Source organism: Mus caroli, chromosome 5 (assembly GCF_900094665.2).
Source record: "Mus caroli chromosome 5, CAROLI_EIJ_v1.1, whole genome shotgun sequence".
Taxonomy (NCBI): Eukaryota; Metazoa; Chordata; class Mammalia; order Rodentia; family Muridae; genus Mus; species Mus caroli.
This window is the reverse complement of record NC_034574.1, coordinates 94,860,904-94,885,262: the sequence shown is the minus strand read 5'-3', so window position 1 is coordinate 94,885,262 and position 24,359 is coordinate 94,860,904. Positions and strand designations below refer to the sequence as shown.

Sequence of the window (24,359 nt, the reverse complement as noted above, 5' to 3'; positions counted from 1 at the left end):
TGTGTGTGTGTGTGTTTGCATATGATAGCAGATGCCTTTGGAGACCTAAAAAGGCATCTAACCCCCAGAAACTGGAGCCCTAGGTGGTCATGAGCTCTCCCATGTGGGTGTTGGGATTTGAACTCACAGCCTGTAAGAGCAGTGTGTGCAATGAGCCACCAGGCTCTCTCTCTAGCCTGATAACTCATTTTACCAGGGAAGTTTGGGATTTCTCCATATCATCCAGCCACAAAGGTATCTAGACCTTTTCATCGGTTCGGATATGTGATTCAAAGCCCAGCACCCATTGCGCCCTACTGCTGGTGTAACTTAGGTCTTTCCTACCTGCTCCAAAAGAATTGTTCAACAAAGGTGTTGAAGAGACACAATGAAGGATTATACTGACTTTGTTCTTTTTTTTTTTCACTATTTTATTTGTCATTCCCACAGAGCATGAGTATTGTTACCGAATCATGACTGTCCCCTTCCCTCCTAGCCCTTTTGTCAGACAAAATATATAAAAAACACATCCTTGCCAGGCATGGCCATCGGCGTTGAAGCAGAGAGATCAGGTGAGCCAGGCTAGTTGAAGCTGCATGAGAACCAATCTCAAAGCTAAGACAGATAGAGCCAACAAGATTGGTAGGAGTCTGATGATGTAAGTCCAGTCAGTGGGACCTATGGTTGTAGAGAGGGCCAGCTTCCAAAGTTGTTTTCTAACTTCTGTATTCATGCTTTGTAAGGCCTTGCACACTTGTTCACGTGTGTGAACACACGTGAACACACACACACACACCATAATCATGCTAATGGTAATAATAATAATAAATAAATAAAACAAAAAACTACTCATCCCTTTCAAGTATAAATGCTTATTATTGTACAGATAAATGCAGTAAGCCCCAAGTACTAATGTTTTAAAATCAAAACGTTTTTGATGTTTTGATTTTAACATCCTGTGTTAGTACCTGACAGTCTTTTGCATAGCAGTGAAAAAACACATTTTGCCACTTCCTTTTGAAGTCAATAGCATCCATTCCAAATGTATTCAAAAACCTGTGTGTGTCTATGGCCTTTGGCCCTCTACACCAGGAGAAGGGCAATGCTCTGGCTTGTAAAGTTGATTTAGTTCTTTCTCCTTTGTGGGTAATACTGGGGACACTGGCTGGTGTCGTTGTTAGGTCATGTGCCAAGCATGCTAGACTAGACACGCTCAGTCTTGAGAAGTACAAGTCAGATTCTAAAGATGTTGCATTCTGAAATTGGAGGCACACCGTCTAAAATAACAGTTCCCAGTTATAAGGAGTGCGTTTGGTCTGCTTTGGTCAGGAGTGTCAGCTACCTGGGGACATGTCTACCTTGTATCTGTTTAATCCCTCTGAGGGGAAGAGGCATATGGTTTCTGATCCCTGTCAGTGGCTTCTTTGTTTCCTTGCAAGAAGTAGTTTCATTTCAATTTTTACAACAATTTTTCAAGCTACAGTTGCTGAAGTGGATTGCCAAGTGATGGTCTTTTTTTTTTCTTTCTTTCTTTTCTGTATAATAAGATTGTCTCTACTTTGTTAGATACAAGGTCTTTTCTTCTACTTTGTTAGATACAAGGTCTTTTCTCCCCTTCCTTAAGGTTGAGGAAGCCCAGCTGCCCACAATGAGCTGGATCTGGGTGACACTCTGTGACATCTTTCCTACACTTTGGTCAGGCTGCCTGTTGACAGGTACTTACTGAGCACACTCTTAGTGGCAGTACTGTGTTCCATCAATTGCTACATATGTGGCTGGAGCCATGGGTCCCTCCATGTGTACTCTTTGGTTGATGGTCCAGTCCCTGGAGCTCTGGGGAGTTTGGTTGGTTGATATTGTTGTTCTTCCTATGGGGCTGCAAACCCTGTCAGCTCCTTCAGTCCTTCCCCTAATCTCCATTGAAGACCCCATGCTAAGTCCAGTGGTTGGCTGCAAGCATCCACCTCTGTATTTGTCAGGCACTAGCAGAGCCCCTAAGGACACAGCTATATCAGGCTCCTGTCAGCAAGCAGTTCTTGGCATCTGCAATAGTGTCTGCATTTGGTGACTATATGGGATGGATCCCTAGGTGGGGCAGTCTCTGGATGGCCTTTCCTTCAGTCTCTGCTCCATTCTTTGTCCCTGTATTTCCTTTAGACAGGAACCCTTCTGGGTTAAGATGTGGAGATGAGTGGGTGTTTTAATCACTTCCCAATTCCTGCCTCTCTTCCCTTTCCTCTCTCACTAAAACCCCCCTTTCCAACAAGACCCCTCCTGCTTTCCTGTCTGTTTCCTAAAGCACTGAATTTAAGTAGGATTGCTGGCTTGGGCACAGGCGGGAGGTTGTTTTCTGGTGAGCTGGCAGCTTTTCAATGTGCTTGCTAGTGAAGAGAGTGGCACCCTTTATCCCAGCCACCATCACAGCCTCCCAGGAGAGGGCCCTGCTGAGTCCCTCCCCTTCCTATAAATGTTGGAGGCCCTGGTCTGATACAGAACTTCTGCAGGTAACAGTATTGGCGTTAGCCAGGTTCCTAAGTTCAGACGCACGTCCACACACACCGTCACACATGCTCTGTTCTTGTGCTCTCTTTTGTTAGCATGGACTTTGGATGCCACACTCAGGCCCTCCTACCTGCACAGTCAGAGCCTGAACAGCTGAACTCTCCAGTACCTTCTGTCTGTCTGTCTGTCTGTCTGTCTGTCTCATTCCTCTTTATTTCTTATAGACTAGAGACAGCTTGGATTTAAATATGAGTTTACTGCTGGCAAATTACATACCTTGTCCATTTTTAAATTTTTACCAGAAGGGGCTTATTAATAGAAATAATTCATCCAGTTCTGTGAAACCTTAACAAGCTAGAACCTGGGTCCTGAAAATGTGCTTATACAGTTCAGGCTCGGTAAGAACAAATGGTTTAATGTTTCCTGTTCAGATATCTCTTCAAGTGCAAGTGTGTTAAGATGAACGTGCCTGGCACGGCACCATCTATAAGATTTGAATTATTAACCTATGAAAACGCATTTGACTGTGTTACACTGAAGGAGAACAAGGCACTTCTGACGTTTTACGTTCTAGCCTGCATCCTGCTTTCTGGTGAAGTGTGAAGTCTGTTCTGGTGTCTTCCTGGTTCTTCAGGAGCCCCTGCGGCCTGACAAATTTTATTCGTGCCAGATCTTAAAATTGGTGAACTGCTGATAAAATTAAAAGGATGTCTAGAGATTTCTTTCGTAGATTTCTTTATTAAAATGATTTGTTGTGATACATTATTCCTGTGTCCAAAGTGTACTGGTAGAGATTAGGATACAGCTTGTGGGAGTCATTTCTCTCTTTCCTCCAATGTCCTGGTCGAATCTAGTATTCATGCTTAGCAATGGGCACTTTTACCTGCTGAGCCAGCCATCTTGCCAGTCCTGGCAAGTCTGAAGTCATAACTGACTAAATGGACTTTCAGGTGTTCTTCTAAGTCTACAGTTCTGTGAGTGAGGCTCACATACCTTACTATGTCCCCAGGCTAGCCTCTCATGTAGTCTGTACCCCTAGAGTCTCCCGTGGTCACCGAGCCTGGAAGCATCTCACACTTACCCTGTGACTGCCATTGTCACTGGCCCCATGGTGTGCAGCTTTCAGGCTAATAATAGTCTTAAAGCAGTGTGTCTTGCTTTTGACGGAAGTCTTACCCAGATCAAGGTCAGCCCTCCGCTTGCCTGCTTTCGTGATTTCACATTGACTGATCACACCAGTAGTCTTGATGGGGTTGTGTTTCAGAGCTTGGGCCTCTCTGGATGGTGACAGCATAGTTGCTTGCCTTCCTGGGTGGTGTCGAGCTGCATCCTCTGCCCCTCTTTTGTTTAAATGTCTTGCTCCCATTTTCTGGCTGCCTTCACCTCCCCAGTCCTTAGGCATGCCTGCTTCCCTGGCAGCTGAAGTTCAGGACTCACCTCCTCCTTCAGTGCTGCTCATGGGCTCATCATGGTCTTTTCCCTAAAGTGCCTTTCTAAGTTTCTATCATAGAGATATGAGTACATAGGTCCACCAGCATATCCATTAAAAGATTGAGTTTAATTTTTTTTTCATAGAGAAAAAATAATGCTACCATAAAATGTGCCCTTGCGACCCTTCTCCTGGTACCTTTTACAGGTGTTTCAAGTTTATAAGGGATTTCCCTATTTACTGCCTTCTCTTTGATTTTACAGAGGCTGCAAGTCGGGCCATAGTCCAGTTCCTGGAGATCAATCAGAGTGAAGAAGCCAGTAGGGGCTGGATGCTCCTAACAACAATTAACCTGCTGGCATCCTCTGGTCAGGTGAGTGCACAGAGTCTGTGCTCTGCCACTGAGCCCTTCTGCGGGATTTCGATCCTGCCGATAATCGCTTCTGGTCTGTGGACTCTGCTTGTGCCCCTCTCAGGACAGTTTCATGCACTGCTGCGTCTTGAACATCTTCATTCATGAGGCGTTACATGGCTCAGGCAGCATTTCCATCTTTGTCATGTTGTAATGTACATAAATGTACCATAGTGGAGCCCCGCACACAACAAGACGGTGGCCATTCCATGGGTGGCCAGAGGGAAGTTGCCAACACACCCCACATGCCTCAGTCTCGCTAGGAAACTTCTGGCTTGAAAACCGTACTCATGTGATCTCATAAGCTAATGAATAAATGACGCAGGTTATTGATAAGCATTTCTGATAGTATCCTGTTGAGTTTCAGGCTGGTGGGTGCGTTCACATGGTTTAGTCTGGAGATGGCTCTCTATCTCTCCTGACTTTTAAGTCTTCGACCTCATCTGTGTCGGGTGTGTTCAGGACTGAGCCATGTGCACACCTTACCTTTGTCCTTCAGACACCTTGGGATGGGAAGACTTTTGCAGTTTTCTAAAATCTGGAGTATGGGCACCTAACAGAAGGAAAAGCTAATATGGGTGCCTGTTTCTTAAACTGTGTGGGCTTAGAAAGCCCACAGTCATTAGCATAACACTTATAAAAGTGACTGGTCACCACAGAGACAGTGAGTACCTTTAGCAGCTACAGTCTTAAAGCTGAGCACAGCACTTTGGCTTCTTGGGAGGGACAGCCCATGTTCTCTGTAGCATACCGTTTCATCTCTACCCACGCATCCCAGTAGAGAGCCTGCCGCACCAACTTGTCCTGCTTTCAGGACCTAAACTACTTACATTTCAGCATAGAAAGCCCTGCATCCCAGACATCCTGAGTCCCAGGCAAGGGGAGTGTCCTCTCACCAGAGGAACCATCAGATAGTCCTGACATGGATCACCGTTTCGGTGACCGTGGCTGAACTAGGAAAGTCCTCCATTCTGTCTGCTGTTAATGATACCTGTGAATGCCTCTACACCACAGTACCAAAATTTGGTTTAAAGTTCCATATCATCATATGCTGTTTAGCTGTTAACATTTAAGTGGAATGCTACCCTATGTGTTATGGCTTCACTGCAGTGTTTCTGAATGTTAATAGTTTCTATAAATGCTAGAATCGTCTTCTCATTATAAGTGGACTGTTGTCCTGGAACAGCAGCACTATAGAAACTCACTAATGTAGATGAGCTACGTCCTTGAATGCATAGACTAAGGAAAATGAGCCTGGAATAGAGACGCACACTTATAAACAAGAGGCTGAGGCAGGACGTTGGAGAAGTGTGAGGCCAGCCTAGACTAGACAGTGAGTTAGAGGCCAGCCTGGGCTCTGTAATGAAACCAAGTCTCAGAAACAGCAAAAGAGTCTATCGGTGCCTTAGTCACTTAAAGGATAACAAATGGGAGATGCCAGTTTAGATGCCAAGTTGTGTAAGATGAAAATGAGAACCATACTGCTTTGCATAATGGGAAGGGGAAGCTAGTGATAATTTGACTGGGAAATGATGCACTTAAAAAGCAGATTCAGCGATACGCCTTATGCTACTGCTTTTGCTTGAGTGCCATCTTCTGCTGGCACCAGTGTGAGACCAAGATGGTGGCAGTCCTGACTCTACATATAGGAGACTGGGAGACAGTAGAGTATCGTGACATACCGTGATGGGCTACGTGTTCATGTGAGTGTAGCCCCTCCACAGTAGAAATGCTGGGATTAAATGTTTTGAGGTTGAGGATTAGGTGAAAGAATTGGATCTGGGAAAGTTGGAGAAACAACAAAGATTTTAACTACCTAGACACCTGGTGTTGTGGGGTGTTGAGAAGCAGGAATGGATGCTGTCTGTGTAGCCATGGCTCTCAAAGCCTTCTCTCCTCTCCGTCGCCCACTGCTGTATTTAGTCAGACTCCAGCTCTCCTGTGGCTTTCTGTATGAGTTTCCACATGGATGCCGCTGCTAGTTTGTGGTCTGTGCTATTCCAGGCTGATGATTTGAATTTTGCTTCTATTTTATTGGTAATTTCACTGGGTGTCAGCCATCAGTTTAGGAGAATGTGAGCCCATGTGTACAGGTCACTGAGCTAATCCTCTGAGCTAGCTAACCCTTCCACCTGCAGCAGTCTGTGTAAGCGATGAGACTCAGTTGCTCTCTCTGTAAAGTGAGGTCCATGCAGTACTGGTATCAGCCGTACAGCGTTGACTCTGAGGGGTAAATCATGGACCTGTGAACCTTTTGTTTGTAGAATGGAGAAGTCATTGCTATTGTGGTTTTCAAGTGTCTGCCATTTTGGACTCTTGGGTTCTGCAGATATGCCGCCATACGGACTGACATCCTGTGTGTCCTCAGGCAGTGGTTTTTTTCCCCCTCTACTTATTTTAGTTGTAATTATCTGTTTTGTTCCAGACATTGTTGATTCCCATTCCTACTAGGCTGTAGGTACTGCCACTGTTGGTGGGCGTTTATATTGGAATGACTTATGGATCTGCTAATGCTCGTAGTATACGGACCTTTGAAAGGGGGGCTTCCCAGCGTTTGCATGCAGCTTTGGAGCCTTCCATGTCCTGTCAGACAGCAGATGAGTGAATTGGAAGATACCAGTTCCTCCCGTAGTCTAGCCTCATGCCCCACTGCACCCTGGGCTTTGTTAATGACAACATACTTCTTAACAATGTTGAAGTGATTCCTCAAAGGTAGTCTTGTAATTTCCTATTGCAAATCTTTGAAAATGATCCAGGGTCATTTGTATTGGTGATGGCTCTGTCTCTCAGATGTCCTTCCACCCAGCAGTGCCCAATAAGAATAAAGATAAACTCGGTAGAACAACAAATAGCGGTTAGTGAGTCAGTTCATTCATTCATTTATGTTTTGGTAGCAGGATTAAACTCAGAGCAAGAGTTCCACCCTCAACTTTATCTCTAGGCCTGTTCTCAGTTTTCTTTTGAGACAGGCTCTCAGTAAGTTGACGAGACTGGCCTGTTGTCCAGATAAACTTTGACCTGGGAGTCTCCTGTCTCTGCTTTCTGGGTAGCAAGGATTGCAGCCTATGCCGCCTGGCTTAGCTTTTTATTTTATTTTATTTTATTTTTATTTCTTATTCTGTTATTTTAGATGCCATATTTATCCTGAGATGTATGTACAGTTCTATTCATTTGTGAGAGAGGGAGAGAGGATGCCCAGGAAACTGGGTAGTTTCACCATTTGTTTTGATGAAGAGTGGGTTTCTTAGCTTCTGGAAGTTTATGTTCTTTGAAACAAACCCCTTCCTAATAAATAAGAAACACATTTAATAAGTGACTTACTGCATGACCAGCAAACCAGTCTTAACATGTGACTGAAGCAAATTTGTCCAAATGACTAACTGACTACAGGTCAGTCAGGTTTGAGTTCCCTGCTGCACAGACGTGTGAGCGCCGCTGGTAGATCATCCTCCTGCCTGTCCCCAGCTGTCCCATCACAGTTGTTTCCGTCTGTCTATCTACTCACTTCTGTTGGTTTGTTTTCCAGAAAACCGTGGACTGCATGACAACGATGTCAGTGCCTTCCACCCTGGTTAAATGTCTGTATCTGTTCTTTGACCTTCCACATGTGCCTGAGGCAGGTGGAGGCGCACAGAACGAGCTACCTCTAGCAGAGCGCCGAGGACTACTCCAGAAAGCTTTTGTACAGGTAAGGGGACTGCTCGTCTGCACGCTTGTTTCTGGAGCTGTCTTTAAAATGAACCAGAGCATGGCCCAGCTGGTCTGCTTTGCCTTGTTCTGTGTTTTAATCAGGTTCTCACCTATAAGCTGGGCTGACCTCAAGCCCACAGCCCCCTGTCTCAGCTCGCACATGCTGAGGTTCTAGGAGTGTACCCCATACTTGGTTGCTTCTTCCACTTTTTATGGAATCTCATTCTGTTTATTATGATACAGCTTTTCCTCATAATTAAATTTCCATGTAAACACAAAAGGAATATGGAAGTACTTTCCTGGGGTGCCTGATGATGGTGTTAGGTCTTACCGTAATTGTTCCTGCTAACAGACCCAGCTGTTAAAATCACATCGGAAGCATCAGAAATGTCTCTAAAATTCAATTGCTAAGGGGAACCATTCATTTATCATATTAAGATTTGGGAAATATGCCTTATAATGACAAGAAGGTCTGTGTCATTTCTTTTTATATATAGGATTCTCCAAGCTTGTAAATATTGAACTTAGAAAAACATTGTCAATTATACTGGCTCCTGCCAGCTCCGGCCACCCTCTGCACTTTGGAGAGCCCCTTCCTATCACCACCACTGATCTTTTATAAGACAGTGGGTAAACAAAGGTCTAAAGGAGCTTTCTAAAGGGACCTGGTAATACAGGTACCCTGTATGGTGCTCTTCTGTGGGAGAAAGAAATTGTTTTTAAACAAGCAACCAACAAACATTGAGAACACAGTGTGTCCATGGACCTAATATAATTAAAAGAAAAACAAGACACTTTTATTTCAAAAAGACATACTGAATGATAAACTCATTCAAAAAGAAAAACACGGAAAGTTCAACAGTTCCATTGCATAGCAGTACATAGACTTAATCCTACAGACCATCACATCCTGGGCTAAAGATGATCAACTTGAAGGTTTTAAAAACGTCACCAAGTGGTAAACCAATAGTAACTCGTTTGTATGTAGGTTTCCGAAGTTACGTGACCGAGGATGTGGCTTTCCCACCTACAGAGTGACCTACAGAGTGACCTACAGAGTGACCTACAGAGTGAAAGAAAGGCTTTGGAGTTTTGAGCTGTGCTTCTCTACTTAGTACAGGCTAAAAACAGTTAAGAGTAGCTTGCTGCTATTGCCACAAGTCGTCAACTTGAAAAGGTGCCACTGGGGCACGGACAGAGGGACAGCTGTAATACACTTGAATCATCAAGCCGAACACCAACTCAGTAAATGTTTGGGAGGCCTGGAGATGTAGCTCAGTTGGTAGAGTGAGTGCCTAGCACGCAGGAAGTCATGGGCTCAGGCCCCCCCTTCCCCACTCCCCGCACTGCATACCTGCAATCCTAGAAGGCAGGGGGTCAGATCTTCAGGATCAGACTCTGTACCGATGGGGTTCAAAGCCATCTTGTGCAAGATGAAACCTGACTCAAAACAAACAAAATATCTTCTGAACACTTGGTTCAGTGCATATGATTCTTGATCTAACATTTAGCACTGTCTCCTGTAACTTGAGAAGCTATTTAACTTCAGAGCCTTTACTCTTCTCTAAAACGGCTATATTGGCAGTTGGCAGATGTGGGATTAAGTGAAGGAATGCATCACTGGAATTAAAAGATGTGAGATGTTGCTGATGAGTGTAGTGGGTTAGCCTTGGCCTCATTTCAATGAAGCCTGTCTTAAAAAAATTTAGCTAAGCCGCCATGGAAGCTGATTTTCTGATTCTAGCATCTACATAAGCATAATTCACTTTTTATTTAAGAACTTAATTAATGCCAGGTGTTGGAAAGAAATGGGTGGTGACTTTAAATTAGCTCCGGGTTTAGCCGGGCAGTGGTGGCACACACCTTTAATCCCAGCATTTGGGAGGCAGAGGCAGGCGGATTTCTGAGTTTGAGGCCAGCCTGGTTTACAGAGTGAGTTCCGGGACAGCCAGAACTACACAGAGAAACCCTGTCTTAAAAAAAAACAAACAACAACAACAACAACAAAAACCCAATAATAATAAATTAGCTCAGGGTTCATGCTAACATGTTACAGTTGATGAGTGCTAAGGTGCAAAGGAAAGCTTCAGCCAGACTCCCCCCCCCCCCAAGATTGTGAGACCTGATGTCATGTGTATGACCCACAGCAGGTACCCATGGCGAGGATCCTGCCCCCTCCCATCCATGGCGTGGACCCCATCTTCTCCCTGCCCAGTGCTCCTTCACTGTTCCAGTCCCTTTCTTTCCTGCCATCCCAGGCTACATACGCTATCTATCATTTTGCTCAGGACACTAATTGAGACAGCTTATTAAACGTTTCAAGCTAGATGGGATCTCCATGTTTGTGTTCTATGACAGATGGTTGCTGCTTCGCACAGGCATTGCCTGTCTGGCCAATGCGAACAGTCCTTCCTCCACCACACTTTCTTCCCTACAACTAGAAGTACCGTGGGGGAGGAGAGGCAGAAGCCTTTGACGGCACTTCCGGCCCGCCGGAAAGGATCTGGCTAAATGATTTGCAAAAGTCTTTTTGACCATAAATTTGGGAGCCAATTATTTTAGGGCTCAGCAGTGAAGGAACCATTAAATCTAGTTGACTTTGAGAACGGGGATTAAATGTGGATTTTATTTCCTAGTTTTTTACTATTTTGGTTTGTTTTCTGTTGTGACTTAGAGGGATGGTGTCTGTCCTAATCGCATAAGGCAGCACCACAAGCAGAAACAAACAGAGCTGACACCTCCTCCGTGTGCAGCCCCTCCATGCTGTGTTTGCTTGGGTAAAGGATGCATGAACACAGGAGCGGATGCTCTGCACACAGAAGTTCCTCCAGACCTTTGTAGAGAAGGTGCCTGTGTCTGCTAACCACGGGAGAGAGCCTTTTGCCCGCTCACTCCTCAGTCCTCCTCTCTTCCTGTGGGGTGGCAGTATGAGCTAGGAAGCCTGTGTTATTTAAGAAAGGCTTGGCTTCCAAGAAGACAAGGAGAATGTAGCTTAGCAGGCATGGTATGCCACATACTTCCTTTCTCTAGTTCATCTAGTGACATTCTTACTGGCCTCAAGACACCCACATTTCATGTAGAATGTCTTTAAGTTGATGGAATGATTTTGTAGTATTTTATATCTCAAAAAAAAAAAAAATTAGAGGATGGAGTTTAGCACAGAGAAGTTAACCATTCCTGACATTAAACTTGCATCACAAGAAAGGCACCATTGAGGGCAAAATCTATGTGGACTTCTTCTGTGGAACAGACCCTGGCACAGCAAAGCACAGAGCTAGAGTGGGCTCGGACATCACGGTTAGGTCTTCATCTCTGGAACTGATGACCTAGAGGGTGGGTCTCAACCCTCCTAATGCTGCAACCCTTTGGTGCAGTCCCTCGTGATGTGGTGACCCTGTCCACTAAGTTTTGTAGTTATTGTTGATGACACTTCATTACTGTAACTTTGCTACTGTTACAAATTGTAATGTGAATATCTGCATTTTCCAAAGGTCTTAGGTGACCTCTGTGAAATGATCATTTGACCTCCAACGGGGTTACAACTCACAGGTTGAGAACCGCTGGTCTAGAGTCTGCGGTTGAAAGCAGGACTTCAGGACTTTTCTGTCAATTTGATGTAATTTTACACTATCCAACGTTTGTTTCCTCCTAGTACATAAACTGGAAACAATTTAATACTCACTTTCTTTTGGCTATTTTGTCAGTTATGCTTTTTAAGGTAGAAAACTGTATTTTACCAGTGCAAATAAATGACTAAATTAAAAGGTTAGAACTTCTAGTTGTGGTGGTGTACAGAGGCAGAGGCAGGAGGATCTCTGTGAGTTCCAGGCTAACCTGCTCTACAACTGAGTTTCAGGACAGCTAGAGCTATACGGAGTATGGTGTCTCAAAAAACTGAAAGAGAGAGAGAGGAGAGAGAACACTACTGAACTAACCATGAAATACAGTATTGCTGTTTATCCTGATTCAAAATGAATCATTCAAAGATATAAGGAAGACTGGAAAGTGAATATTTTTTTAAGGAAGGCCTCTTTAACATATACCTAAACCCTTTGTAACTTTGTAGATGTCTTTGTAACATTGTTAAGCAATGATCCTGATGTTCTGACCACCCAGCACCCTCTCTGAAGCTGAGTGATGTTTGGTCTCACTTCTGTCCTGCCTGCCGTCACGATTCTGTGTTGCACTCTCTCCTTTCCTCTACGTTTAGATCTTAGTAAAACTCTGCAGTTTTGTTTCTCCGGCGGAGGAGCTGGCCCAGAAGGACGACCTACAGCTTTTATTCAGTGCAATAACCTCTTGGTGCCCCCCCTATAACCTGCCATGGAGGAAGAGCGCAGGGGAGGTCCTCATGACCATCTCCCGCCACGGGCTGAGCGTGAATGTGGTGAAGTATATTCACGGTGAGGACCACGCTGTCTTCCTTCTTTCTCTTGTCATCTCTAGGCTGCCCAAAGATTGGCCTTTCAGTTAGTTAATTACACATGAAATTTGACAGGTCTCTTTGGCTGAGGCAGGGAAATAAAGAATTCAAGGCTCATCGCTGCCACAAAGTGAGTTTCTGTCCAATCCGGATGACTTAGTGAGACCCTTGCCTAGATTGAAAGGAAGACCAAGGCTGAGAGCAGCTCAGTCACGCACCACCTGACTAGCCTGTGGAGGGTGTGTCCAGTCTCTAGGATTCCGTATTCCAGATCCATAAACACAGAAATTTGCCAGGAGGAAGGGAATTGTTTGGTTTGTTGGGTCTTTCCGATGCAAGACATTTTCTTAGGTTCCACATGATGGATATGAGCAAGTTAAAAATTACTTCTTCATTGCGCAAGTGTTCAATTTTAATTCGGTGTAGGTTATCATTGACCGATTGTTCTTCTACCAAAAAGAAGCAAGTATTTTCAAGTGCTATAATTGAAAGGACCAGGATTGGTGCAGGACCCCCAAGACCAAGTTCTCAGCACTAAGGAGATTGATTTGCCCCAGAGGGACAGAGCGCAGGGGTGAGAGACAGAGAATGAGGGAGAAAGGAAGCGATATTTGCCTCTGCCTCTAGATAGAGAGGAGACAGATATGACGTATAGGTAAATAAATGTCTGCTTATAAAGGGAAAAAGAGACTCTGTGTTAGGATGAGTGTTTAATTTTGATTGGGCATGCTAATTAGGTAAGCCAATGCTGGGCTTCAATACTTTGATAGCTGTACTTTGGTAGCAAGCCTCAGGAAGAGGAACTAGCCAGTAAGGAATAGCCTTTGAGGCCTAGCTTCAGGAATGTAATCTAGTGTGGCTTTTAGCAAGGCAGAGGGAATGGGGGAAGGGCCAGTCCTGCCAGAGCCGTGTTTGCCATGCTGGGGACTGCGAGAACCCTTCAGTTATTGCCAGTGTTTCTGAAGATATTTCATAAATACCCAGGTATTCTTTCTGATACAGAATAGTTAAAAGGGATGGACCTAAGAAAATCAGTATTAAAGAGAATTATCTGCCTAGTATATACATAGTATCACCTGTCCTTTGAGATGCTTATGTGAGCGGTAATTGCTGTAACTTCTCAAATGGTTTACTTATTTTGCATGGATACACATACACGCTAAAGTGTCCTGAAATTTTTGAATTAACTAATTCAACTACTTGTTTTCTTCTACACGTGGGGAACCTAATACATCAATAAAGAGATCAAAAATGATTTGTCAGGGAGCAGTGATTTAGATTTGGTTTAAAATGATATCAAAGTGTGATGAAAGATCTTTGATAAAAGTCAACTTGTTCCCAACACACTCATCCTTTGTTACTGTAGCTTAGAGAACCTGCCCAGGAATTGAAACTCTGTTTGCCCTTAGAATACCGAGCATTTATTTACCTTGCACCGTGTTACACGTACATTAAAACTCGAGGCTTCCTTAAGCACCTTTTTCTTAAGCAATGGCCGTAAATAATACACACTTAAATTTTCATTCTTACAGAAAAGGAATGTTTGTCTACGTGTGTCCAGAATATGCAGCAGTCAGATGACCTGTCTCCCCTCGAAATTGTTGAAATGTTTGCGGGACTTTCTTGTTTCCTCAAAGACTCCAGTGATGTTTCCCAAACACTGCTGGATGATTTTCGGATATGGCAAGGATATAACTTTCTTTGTGACCTCTTGCTCAGGTAAACCCCACAACTTAAGGGTCCATTTTAAGTTTCGGTGAAAACCAAGGGATAATCAGGAGAAATCAGTAAACACTTGGTGCGTTCTTGTTGGCTTCGCTTCCCCTTCATTTCTAGCTTCCATCAGAGGGCAGGAGGTGAGTTTTGAGTGAGCCAGTCAAATGCAGAGCACAGTACTGAGTCTAGACTTAGACAGGAGAGCAGAGGGGCCTTTTTCTCAGGAAACAGAAACAGCCAGAGAGCCAGTGAGCCTGGCTCTCAAATGTGAACTCTTCCTGATTAATTACAGTTTTGCTTTTCATTTTATAGTATTTACTAGTGTGTGTGTATGCATGCGTGTGTATAAGAGTTTAATTTTTAAATTTTATTTCATTTTTGAGATTTCATTTATGAGTACTACATTTGGGTCATCCCCCCCACACACACACCTGTACCCCTCCTATACCCCCCTCACTCCTTTCAAGTTCATGGCCTCTTTAATTACTGTTATACATATAACTTCTGGTTATTTTTAATAAGTTAAGGGCAAGAACAACTATGTAGAGACTGCTCTAGTGTGTATGTAAGACAAATTAGTCACTGCTAAATATTTTGTTTTCTTTTCCAGACACAATACCACACATGTAAAATGGCTGGGTCTGTATTTTGTAGAAACTGTAGCACCCTCCCCCAATCCCCGCTAGCCGACCCTTGGATGCTCATTATCTTTAAAACATTTGCTGTATGACAAGATGCCACTAACTTGTGAACTTACTTCCTGCAATAACAGTTTATCAACAAGTGTATTGCATTTGCAAACGGTCCTTGGCAAGCACAGTGGCACGGAGAACTCGTCATAAACCGGTCATCTGAGTCGTAGCGCTGACCGGATCTTTTTTTCATTCCTAGTTCTTTGCATTTCCCAAGTTTACATGGATGAGAATCACTAGTCTATAGTTAGGAAAGTCCCGGGGAAGCTTATCCTTTAAGAGAATGAGACTCTTTCAGGCGTTTTGAGTTGTCAGTAAAGCCATAGTAAAAGTCACCTCCTCATGGAATTTATGACCTCAGAGGGCCTCTTGTGACCTCAGTCTGGCTGCTCTCATGACCTCAGGCAGGCCCCTCACGACCTCAGAGGGCCACTCATGACCTCAGGCAGGCCCCTCACGACCTCAGAGGGCCACTCATGACCTCAGGCAGGCCCCTCATGACCTCAGAGGGCCACTCATGACCTCAGGCAGACCTCTCATGACCTCAGAGGGCCTCTTGTGACCTCAGGCTGACTGCTCACATGACCTCAGGAAAACTGTTCACATGACCTCAGAGGCCCTCTCACAACTCCAGGTGGACTGTTCATGACCGGTGTCTCATGACCTCAGACTCTGAGGAAGTCAGCTCAGTTCAGGAGCTCGCTTTGGGTTCTCAGAGCTTCAAGTGGGCAGTGTCCCCTCCACAATCACATGTGGCACACAGCTCTTAGAACTTCGCATAAATTTTATTTCAAATATTGTCTGCTAAAAAAGTATATTTAAAAAAATCAAGCAAACCGCCTTTGTACCAAAGATAAATGGCTTACTGATTGGTAACAGAACTTCAATGCTGTGCTTATTGGTCTGGGTATCTTCAAATTGTATTATAAGGTAGAATAATAAAATCTTTATATTTTTTAAAGTATATATTTATATGAGGAAGAAAATGTAAGATACTTCTGTTAGTACTTTATACATTTAATCGATGAATCTGAAGTTGACAAGAAATCCTGTGTCAAATTTAAGAATATCAACAAAAGAGAAAAAACCTCTGACTCTAACTTCTTCTAGATTGGAACAAGGGAAAGAGACTGAGTGCAGAGATGCCTTGAAGGATCTGGTGAGTCTGGTGACATCTCTGACAACATATGGGGTCAGCGAGCTGAAGCCGGCTGGTGTCACCACAGGGGCTCCCTTCCTCTTGCCCGGATTTGCAGTACCTCAGCCAGCAGGCAAAGGTGAGTTCTTACCAGCTCTGTTCTGATGCTGAGCTCCTAGGATTGGCTGCTCCTTGTGGGTGTTACTGCCCGAACGTCATTGTCATTTTTCCTTAAGGTCCTTCTGTCCATGGCTAGCCTGCAGAGGGGTTTCCCCAGTCTTTAGTCTGATAGACCAATAGTTGAAACCACTGTTTAATATTATTAAGTCAGGTGAGAGTTTTGTGTTACATTCTTTCATTTGAAGCACGTTGGACGTTGGCTCCTGTGCGCGTCTTGTGTGTGGAGGTGGAGGTCGGCACACCCTCGTTCTCCACACCTGTTGGCACATGGGGAAAGCGTGGGGTGTGAGTGCTTGCATTTCAGAGCCCTGCAAACCTCACACAGAGAAGTTACATTGTTTCATTCAGGTCCACGAGTAAGGTTTGCTCCTTTTTTTTTTTTTTTTAGCATTTTGATCCTTATGTAGTGAGGCTCAAACTTCCTTACAGAAAAACCTACTCCAGACTGGAGAGATGGCTCAGCAGTTAAGAACACTGGCTGCTCTTCCAAAGGTCTCGAGTTCAATTCCCAGCAACCACATGGTGGCTCACAACCATCTACAATGGGATCTGACGCCCTCTTCTGGTGTGTCTGAAGACAGCTGCAGTGTACCCACATACATGAAATAAATACATCTTTAAAAAAAGGGGGGGAAAAAAGAGAGAAAAAAAGAAAAACTTACTCTGTAATAAGAGCATCTGATTATTAGCAGAGCATAGCAGCAAATATCTACAATTCCAGCAATGGGAGATGGAGGCAGGGGGATGACAAACTCAGTGTCTGTCTCAACTACACAGCATGTTTGGGGACAGCTTGGATTACAAAACAAACAAATTAATGATGTAAGAATGTCAAGAATTGATTGGCTTTTTTAAAAAAAGAGATGTCACCAGACTCACCAGATCCTTCAAGGCATCTCTGCACCCCACCTCTTTCCCTTGTTCTAATCTAGAAGAAGTTAGGGTCAGAGATTTTTTTCTCATTTTTTTCATTTTATGAGTACATGTATGGGGCATCAGATCCCATTACAGATGGTTGTGAGCCACCGTGTGATTGCTGGGAATTGAACTCAGGGCCTCTGGAAGAGCAGCCGGTGCTCTTAACCACCGAGCCATCTCTCCAGCCCCTTGATTGGCTTTTTTAATGCATGATAGCCAGTCTCCAAAATTTAAACATAGAACCCTCTAAAATAGTTCCTGACCTTTGGCACTAATTAAATATTTGATAGGATCGTGTTGGACCTATGTAAAATTTAACTGAGCAGAAATACCAAATGTAGTAGTTTAAATTTCATAATAAAGCCTACTTACTTTCTGAAATCAACACTCTTAGTAAATGTGCATAGGCGGAGAGTAACTCATTGCTGTGGTGTTCTGTGTGATCTGTGCTCTGTGTGCTGTGCTGGGCCATGCTGTGCTATGTGCATTGTGTGTGCTGTGCTGAGCTGTGCCTTCAGAGCACAGGCTGACCAGTTAAAGGGTCCTCTGAAATACATGTAGGCTGTCACACATTCAAAGTTCCATATTCTAGAACACACAGTCGACTCTTCAAATTCTAATTTTAAAAACTTGGGTATTTCACTTATTTCTGTGAGCTGAGAGAAAGATAGGTCCACAGGAGCCAGCCAAAAGGCTCGCCAGGTAAAGGAAACTTGGCCTGCAAGTCTACCGATCTGAGTTCATCCCTAGGACCCAGTCAAAGGTGGGAGAGAGTCTACTCTGCTCCACAGGGTGGTCTACAAAGGCAACTTCTATTCTCCTGATGCAATTGCTGTCTCCATGCCTCTGTCTGCTCACCTAGGCCTCGTCCTGGAGGCCTCTTTTCCTCCGTACAGTCTTGTCTAGGCCTAGAATGTTTTCAGCCTGTGAGACTTACTGCTGACTCAGCTCACCCCTCCCTACTTCTCTCTGAACTCTGGCTGGCTGGTCAGCTCGCTGTTCTGGCTCAGACTCCTCTCTACATTGATTAGTTCAGTCTGGCTTCTCTCCTGGCCTCTCCTAAATTGCTTTGCTCGGCCTTTTACTAACTCTGGCAATCTGTTCTAATCTTCTGGCTCCTTCTCATTCTCTGGCCAATTCTGTCTTCACCTGTGTCTAGCTTGTTCGCTCTCTCTGCAACCTCTCTGTAAAACTCTCCGGGTAAAACTGCCTCTCTCCTCTTTCTCTGCCCCGCTCCCTCATAAGTAAGTAGCCTTTCTTTTCCTCTCTCTTCTTGTGAGAGTTGGTCATATCCTATTCTGTCAGATCTTTATCTGATTTGTCTGCCACTCAATAAGACATCACTTTTAAACAAGATGCTTCCTTCTACGAACAAACTTTACCCTCACTGTTTGGAATTAAAGGTGTGTACTAGGTCATGTCTGTATTAAAGTCAGAGGGATTATGGGTGTATACCAAGGCTAAGCCACACCACAACTAGACGCAGGTTTCCCCAGGAAAGAACACAGTTTTAGGGTTCACAGTGTATATTGTGGCTCACATAGTCAAGTGCATGATCATGTATGTACATACCCATATTCATGCACATGCATGCACATACAAAAAATGATAGTATTGTAATAAATAGTGTGGCAGTAAGTATGGGTGTGCAAGAGTCTCTGTGGAATGCAGACTTGGAGTCCTTCAGGCATTGACCCAGGGGTTGTACGGGTCATATGACAATGGTGCTATTGCTGGCGTTTTGAAGCAGGGTGTTGATTTCCATGGCTGGGTACAGCAGTCTCTGTCCCTCCCAGCAGTGGCCGATGTTCCTCTTTCCCCACAAACTCATCAGCATTGGTTGCTGTGGATTATCTTTTTCTTTTCTTTCTTCTGTTTTTGGTTTTTGAGACAGGGTCTCACTGTGTATCCCTGTCCATCCTGCAGCTTGCTTGTATAGAGCAGCCAGCCAGTCTCAAACTCACCGAGTTCCGCCCACCTTCATCTCCCAAGTGCTGGGCTGCCACACCTAACTCGTTGGTTTTCTTGATGACAGTAATAAAGATTTTTCAATAAATCAAATAAGTATTTGAAGTCGTGTTCAGCATTCTTAGCTTTCCTTTGTATTTCCATTATCTGTCTAAGACATTCAGCTGACTACAGATAGTAAGAATATGTTCTCAAAAGAAGCCAGGTATGACTGTGTTTGTATATTATAAACAAAAACTGAACTAATACACGCACGGAAAATTGGGGGACTTTGAATTACTTCTTTTCAGAAACGTCCATGCTGGCCGCTGTTTCTGAGCGACTCTCTGACCCACAGTGAACTTTCCGAGCTTACAGTTATCTCCCTCTCTAAGGTCTCATTGATTGTGTAAAGTTTGATGTTAATTCAGTTCTGTCACTTTCTATATGTGGCTAGTAATCGTGAGCCCAGCGACAGTTTTTATAGAAAAGCACTTGTTTTACTGTACTTCAAATCCAACTTTCTATAGCAATTTCTTTATAATTATCATTATTAAACTTTCTCACACGACCCATGCCAGAAGATGTTTACCTGTTCCATTTGATGTATCTGAAAAATCAAGTGTAGAGATAATACTACTGACCATGGGTTTTAGAAAAATGTTTTCACATAAATCCCAATTTTAGCTTGAAAATTGAGCAGATTTCCAAGTTAAATTTTGTGAAAATCCCTGTGTTGCCCTCTACACAGGAGAACATGAAAGAGCATCCGTCCCCCTTACCCGGGGCCTGCTGGGTAAAAGCTTCCTCTTTTCTAACTGTGAGTTACCGCTCCTCAGCCACGCTCAGTAAACTGTTTCCACAGCCAGGAGGCTGAATATATGAGATACGTTTTCATTCTCAAGCACTGAGTTGTCAAGATATGGGGTTTTTTTTGTTTTTTTTGGGTTTTTTTGTTTGTTTGTTTTTTCGAGACAGGGTTTCTCTGTATAGTCCTGGCTGTCCTGGAACTCACTCTGTAGACCAGGCTGGCCTCAAACTCAGAAATCCTCCTGCCTCTGCCTCCCAAGTTCTGGGATTAAAGGCGTGCATCACCACTGCTTGGCAAGATATGGTAGTCTTAAAATATTCATAACGATGCCTCAAACGTTTTATTGGTTCTATTTATTTTTAATTATTTGAACTTGATGAAGAAAAATAAGACCTTACCTGACAATGATACATTGTCATACTAAATATCAGATAGACGGTGACACTCACTGTGTGTTGACGCAGGCTCTCTACGATTATTAAACATGGCATCGCACCCACGTGTGTCCCTGCTTTCTGTTTCAGGACACAGTGTGAGAAACATCCAGGCCTTTGCAGTTCTCCAGAATGCGTTTTTAAAAGCAAAGACCAACTTCCTCGCCCAAATCATCCTGGACGCCATCACAAACATTTATATGGCCGACAACGCTAATTACTTCATCCTGGAGTCCCAGCATACCCTCTCGCAATTCGCAGAGAAGATCTCTAAACTCCCGGAAGTACAGAACAAATACTTCGAGATGCTGGAGTTTGTTGTTTTTAGCCTGAATTATATCCCCTGTAAAGAACTCATTAGCGTCAGCATCCTGTTAAAGTCCAGCTCTTCTTATCACTGTAGCATCATTGCAATGAAAACCCTTCTGAAGTTTACAAGGCACGACTACATATTTAAAGATGTCTTCAGGGAGGTGGGACTGCTGGAGGTCATGGTAAACCTTCTGCATAAGTATGCTGCCCTCCTGAAGGATCCAGCTCAGGCACTCAATGAGCAAGGTAAACACCTCCCCAGTTGATGCTCGGTTTGGGAAGTCATTCAGGGAGGCGCTGGGGCTGGGGCGTGCCTGGACTGCCGATATGAACGAGCTCCTGTTGTCTGTGAGTGTGATGTGTTTTAGCCAGTGTCTCCAGCATTGACTTTTCTTCACCTGTTGTTAGGGAGTTGAGTAAGGGGTGCCCAGAATTATGTTACAGTAGTAGAATAGGGTTCAAGTAAGGGCAAAGTATGCATGGTTTTCGTGACTTGTGCTTATTACTTTTTATAGTTAAGTACCATGAAATGTGGGTATCTGAAAATATTTTTCAGTAAATTTTGAGACAAATATGTCCATTTCAGGATGCTTCATAAACATCATTGGGTGCCTTTTTGGTAAATATAATGAAGGTACTCCTAGCCATTAGGAAGCTTTAAGTTGTGAGCTAATGCCTCTGACTCATAAGCAACTTCCTTTTGTATTTGAGAATTCTCTGCTTGGCCTCTCTGATTAGAATCGGTGAGAGGGATGAGTTTAACTGGGTTTGCCATTTTCATTTGGAATATTTGTTACATAATTAGCTCCTCCCACACTAAAATAAAAATCTGTTAACATCAATTTGAACATATTTTGGGCAGGTGCTGGGCATGTGTTATTTCAAAGGGTATGTTATTAGCATGTGTGATAGTGGAGAAAGTAAACGTGAAAGCCACAATAAGGAGGATTAATAATTCAAGTGGAACTGGCCAGAAAACAATGCTTTCACGATTTGGATCTTTGAACCTATTTTCTAGGGGACTCAAGAAACAATAGTTCAGTTGAAGACCAAAAACACTTGGCTCTGTTGGTGATGGAGGCCTTGACCGTGCTGCTTCAAGGGTCCAACACAAATGCAGGTGAGAGGAAAAGCCTCAGGTCCGAGCTCCGGGAGTGGCTCTGTCTGTCTGCTAAGGCTTCTGCTTTAAAGGAGAAGCGGTGATTCCAGGATGGTACAGCCATTTAGTAATGGTACAGCTGTTTAGAAATGGTGTAGCCATTAAGTAATGGTACAGTCATTCAGAGATGGTACAGCCATTTAGTAATGGTGCAGTCGTTCAGTAATGGTGGTCATTCAGTAATTGTACAGTTGTTTAGTAATAGGACGGTCATTCAGTAATGGTGCAATCATTCAGGAATGGTGCAGTCATTTTAGTAATGGTAAAGTTAGTTGTTCAGTGTTGCAGGGAGTTTGCTAACCGCTTGGTGCTCTCAGTGGGTGCTGCACCCGCCCAAGAGCTCTTTGGATTCTTGAAACATACATACATACATACATACATACATACATACACACACACACACACACACGCCTTGACTAGCTTAATGACCAGGCAGGCATCTTTACATCTCCCCACTGCTAGCCCAACTAGCTCCTGTCCAACTGCCCCAGGCCCTATGGGGGAGTGGCCCTCAGGACCACTTACCTGAATTCTTACACGGCTGGCTGCCTTTCTGTCCCACAGCTCTTAGGTCTCATCCCCTCTGTCCTCAAGTCATGGTGATTCTCCCTCTGCTTCCCTCCCAGTTCCTAGCCCACGCAACTATAAAGGTTCCGCCTCTCTCTTTCCACCCAGCCATTGGCCATTGGCTCTTTATTGGTCAATCAAAAACCAACTGGGGACAAGGACCTTCAGCATTTTACAAGCAAATGTGGGAATATTCCCATGTAACTTGGGAATCCATTAAATCAGGATCACAACAGTTCGGTAATGGTAGTCATTCCGGTAATGGAAACGTCATAGCCTGAAAATGAGACATTTTGGCTTATACCTTCCCAGCGAAACCTGTAATGCTGTTACTGTCTTAAAACATTTTATTGCTTTGTATAGTATATTGTCATTTAGATTTATTTTATAAAGTTATATTGTATACTCTTTATAAATTATTTCTAAAATACTTCTTCATAGCTGTGGCTCATAGGTGTGACACAACAAGACTTTAAACCTAGCACCTAGGAGGCCGAGACAGGCAGATCTCTGAGTTTGAAGTCAGCCTGGTTGACACAGGCAGTAATGACATGGTGACTGTATCAGAGCACTCGCTGTATGTTAAAACGATAGAAAGTGTCTGTGTATGCTTTCTGACATCCTACAGTGCAATGTTTACATTGTAACATAAAAAGTAAGATAAGTATGCCAGCTTCCCCAGCAGTTCTCTTGATTTACCTGTTCCTACAGAAGCAGTTACGTTTTAATAGGCCCGACTCGCCCTGGATGTTCTAACTTTGACCTTTGACCTTATTCCTCCTCCTTTAGGAATATTCCGAGAGTTTGGTGGTGCAAGGTGTGCCCACAATATAGTGAAATACCCACAGTGCCGGCAGCACGCCCTGATGACCATCCAGCAACTGGTGCTCTCTCCCAATGGGGAGGACGACATGGGTACTCTCCTGGGGCTCATGCACTCAGCCCCACCCACGGAGCTGCAGCTGAAGACCGACATCTTAAGGGTACAGTTGACCAATAATGTCTGCTTCCTTAATGATAAAGTCTGGGGTCCTTTTGAAATTAAATGGATTTAGTTTCAACAAGGACATTCTTGGGGCTTGGAGAAATGGCTCAGCGGTTAAGAACACTGACTGCTCTTCTGAAGGTCCTGAGTTCAAATCCCAGCAACCACATGGTGGCTCACAACCATCTGTAATGAGTGTGTGAGTGTGGCTGTGTTCCTCTGGGCGGGGCCTCTACACGCACTCTCTGCTGCGCCATCCTGCCTCCTAGGACTTATGCACCTGTGTCTTCTCACGTTGCTGGCATAACAGCCATTGCCGTGTGAGACATTTCCAGAGCTAACTAAAGTTAGACATTTTTCTTTTTAATTTGTTTCCGTGTGAGTTTTGGTGACTCAAGCAAGGAATAGCGTGTAAGAATATTGAGTGGCATTTGAAGCTGTTTTTCTAAGTTCGAGAAAAAAAACACCTTAATTATAACAGCAACTAACACAGATCCCTGTGTGCCATTTCACAGGCATCCACTCACATAAGCCTTTTGCTAATAAGATAGGTGTTATTTGTGTCCCTGTAACAGTTTACTTTTTTTAATTTGATTTATTTTCTTGCAGTTCCTTAGCTATGCTAGAGAGACCTTGCCCCCAGACCCTCCCTGTGTTTTAGACACTATAACCTGAAGTGTAGCTTGATTAGACATCTGAAGTGGAGTCTAGTGGGTGGAGGACACGGTCAGTCGGCCCACAGAATTGTGCTTTTAACTTCTGCAGTGTGAGCAACAAAGTTCTAATGGAAAGAGTCTTAATGGGCTCCCTCTAGAAACCTCCTTTTGCGTTTCAGTAGCATCTGCCTGAGTCAGGAGAGTCGTTAAAATTCTTATGCTTTCATTAACTTACTGATCCGTGATTTCTAGATACGACGTCCATCCTAAGCAAGCAACCATTTCCTTAGGGAAATGTATGCTAAGCTGAGTGTGTAGAGGGCTGTGTCCCCAGACCTGTGACAGTCCACTCTACAGTGTATGCTAAGCTCAGTGTGTAGAGGGCTGTGTCCCCAGGCCTGTGACAGTC

General features: G+C 43.9%; 1 protein-coding gene across 10 annotated transcripts in view; it reads left to right on the top strand.

Annotated features, from left to right (window-relative positions):
* Wdfy3 (WD repeat and FYVE domain containing 3) overlaps positions 1-24,359 on the top strand; it is a 237,989-nt gene that overhangs the window by 105,213 nt on the left and 108,417 nt on the right. For all 10 annotated transcript variants that reach the window (XM_029478035.1, XM_029478028.1, XM_029478030.1 and 7 more), the window contains 8 exons: positions 4,174-4,283; positions 7,849-8,010; positions 12,223-12,415; positions 13,968-14,154; positions 15,954-16,120; positions 20,362-20,829; positions 21,602-21,703; positions 23,099-23,292. In XM_029478035.1, the coding sequence (XP_029333895.1) occupies positions 4,174-4,283; positions 7,849-8,010; positions 12,223-12,415; positions 13,968-14,154; positions 15,954-16,120; positions 20,362-20,829; positions 21,602-21,703; positions 23,099-23,292 (1,583 nt within the window). The remainder of the gene's footprint in view (positions 1-4,173; positions 4,284-7,848; positions 8,011-12,222; positions 12,416-13,967; positions 14,155-15,953; positions 16,121-20,361; positions 20,830-21,601; positions 21,704-23,098; positions 23,293-24,359) is intronic.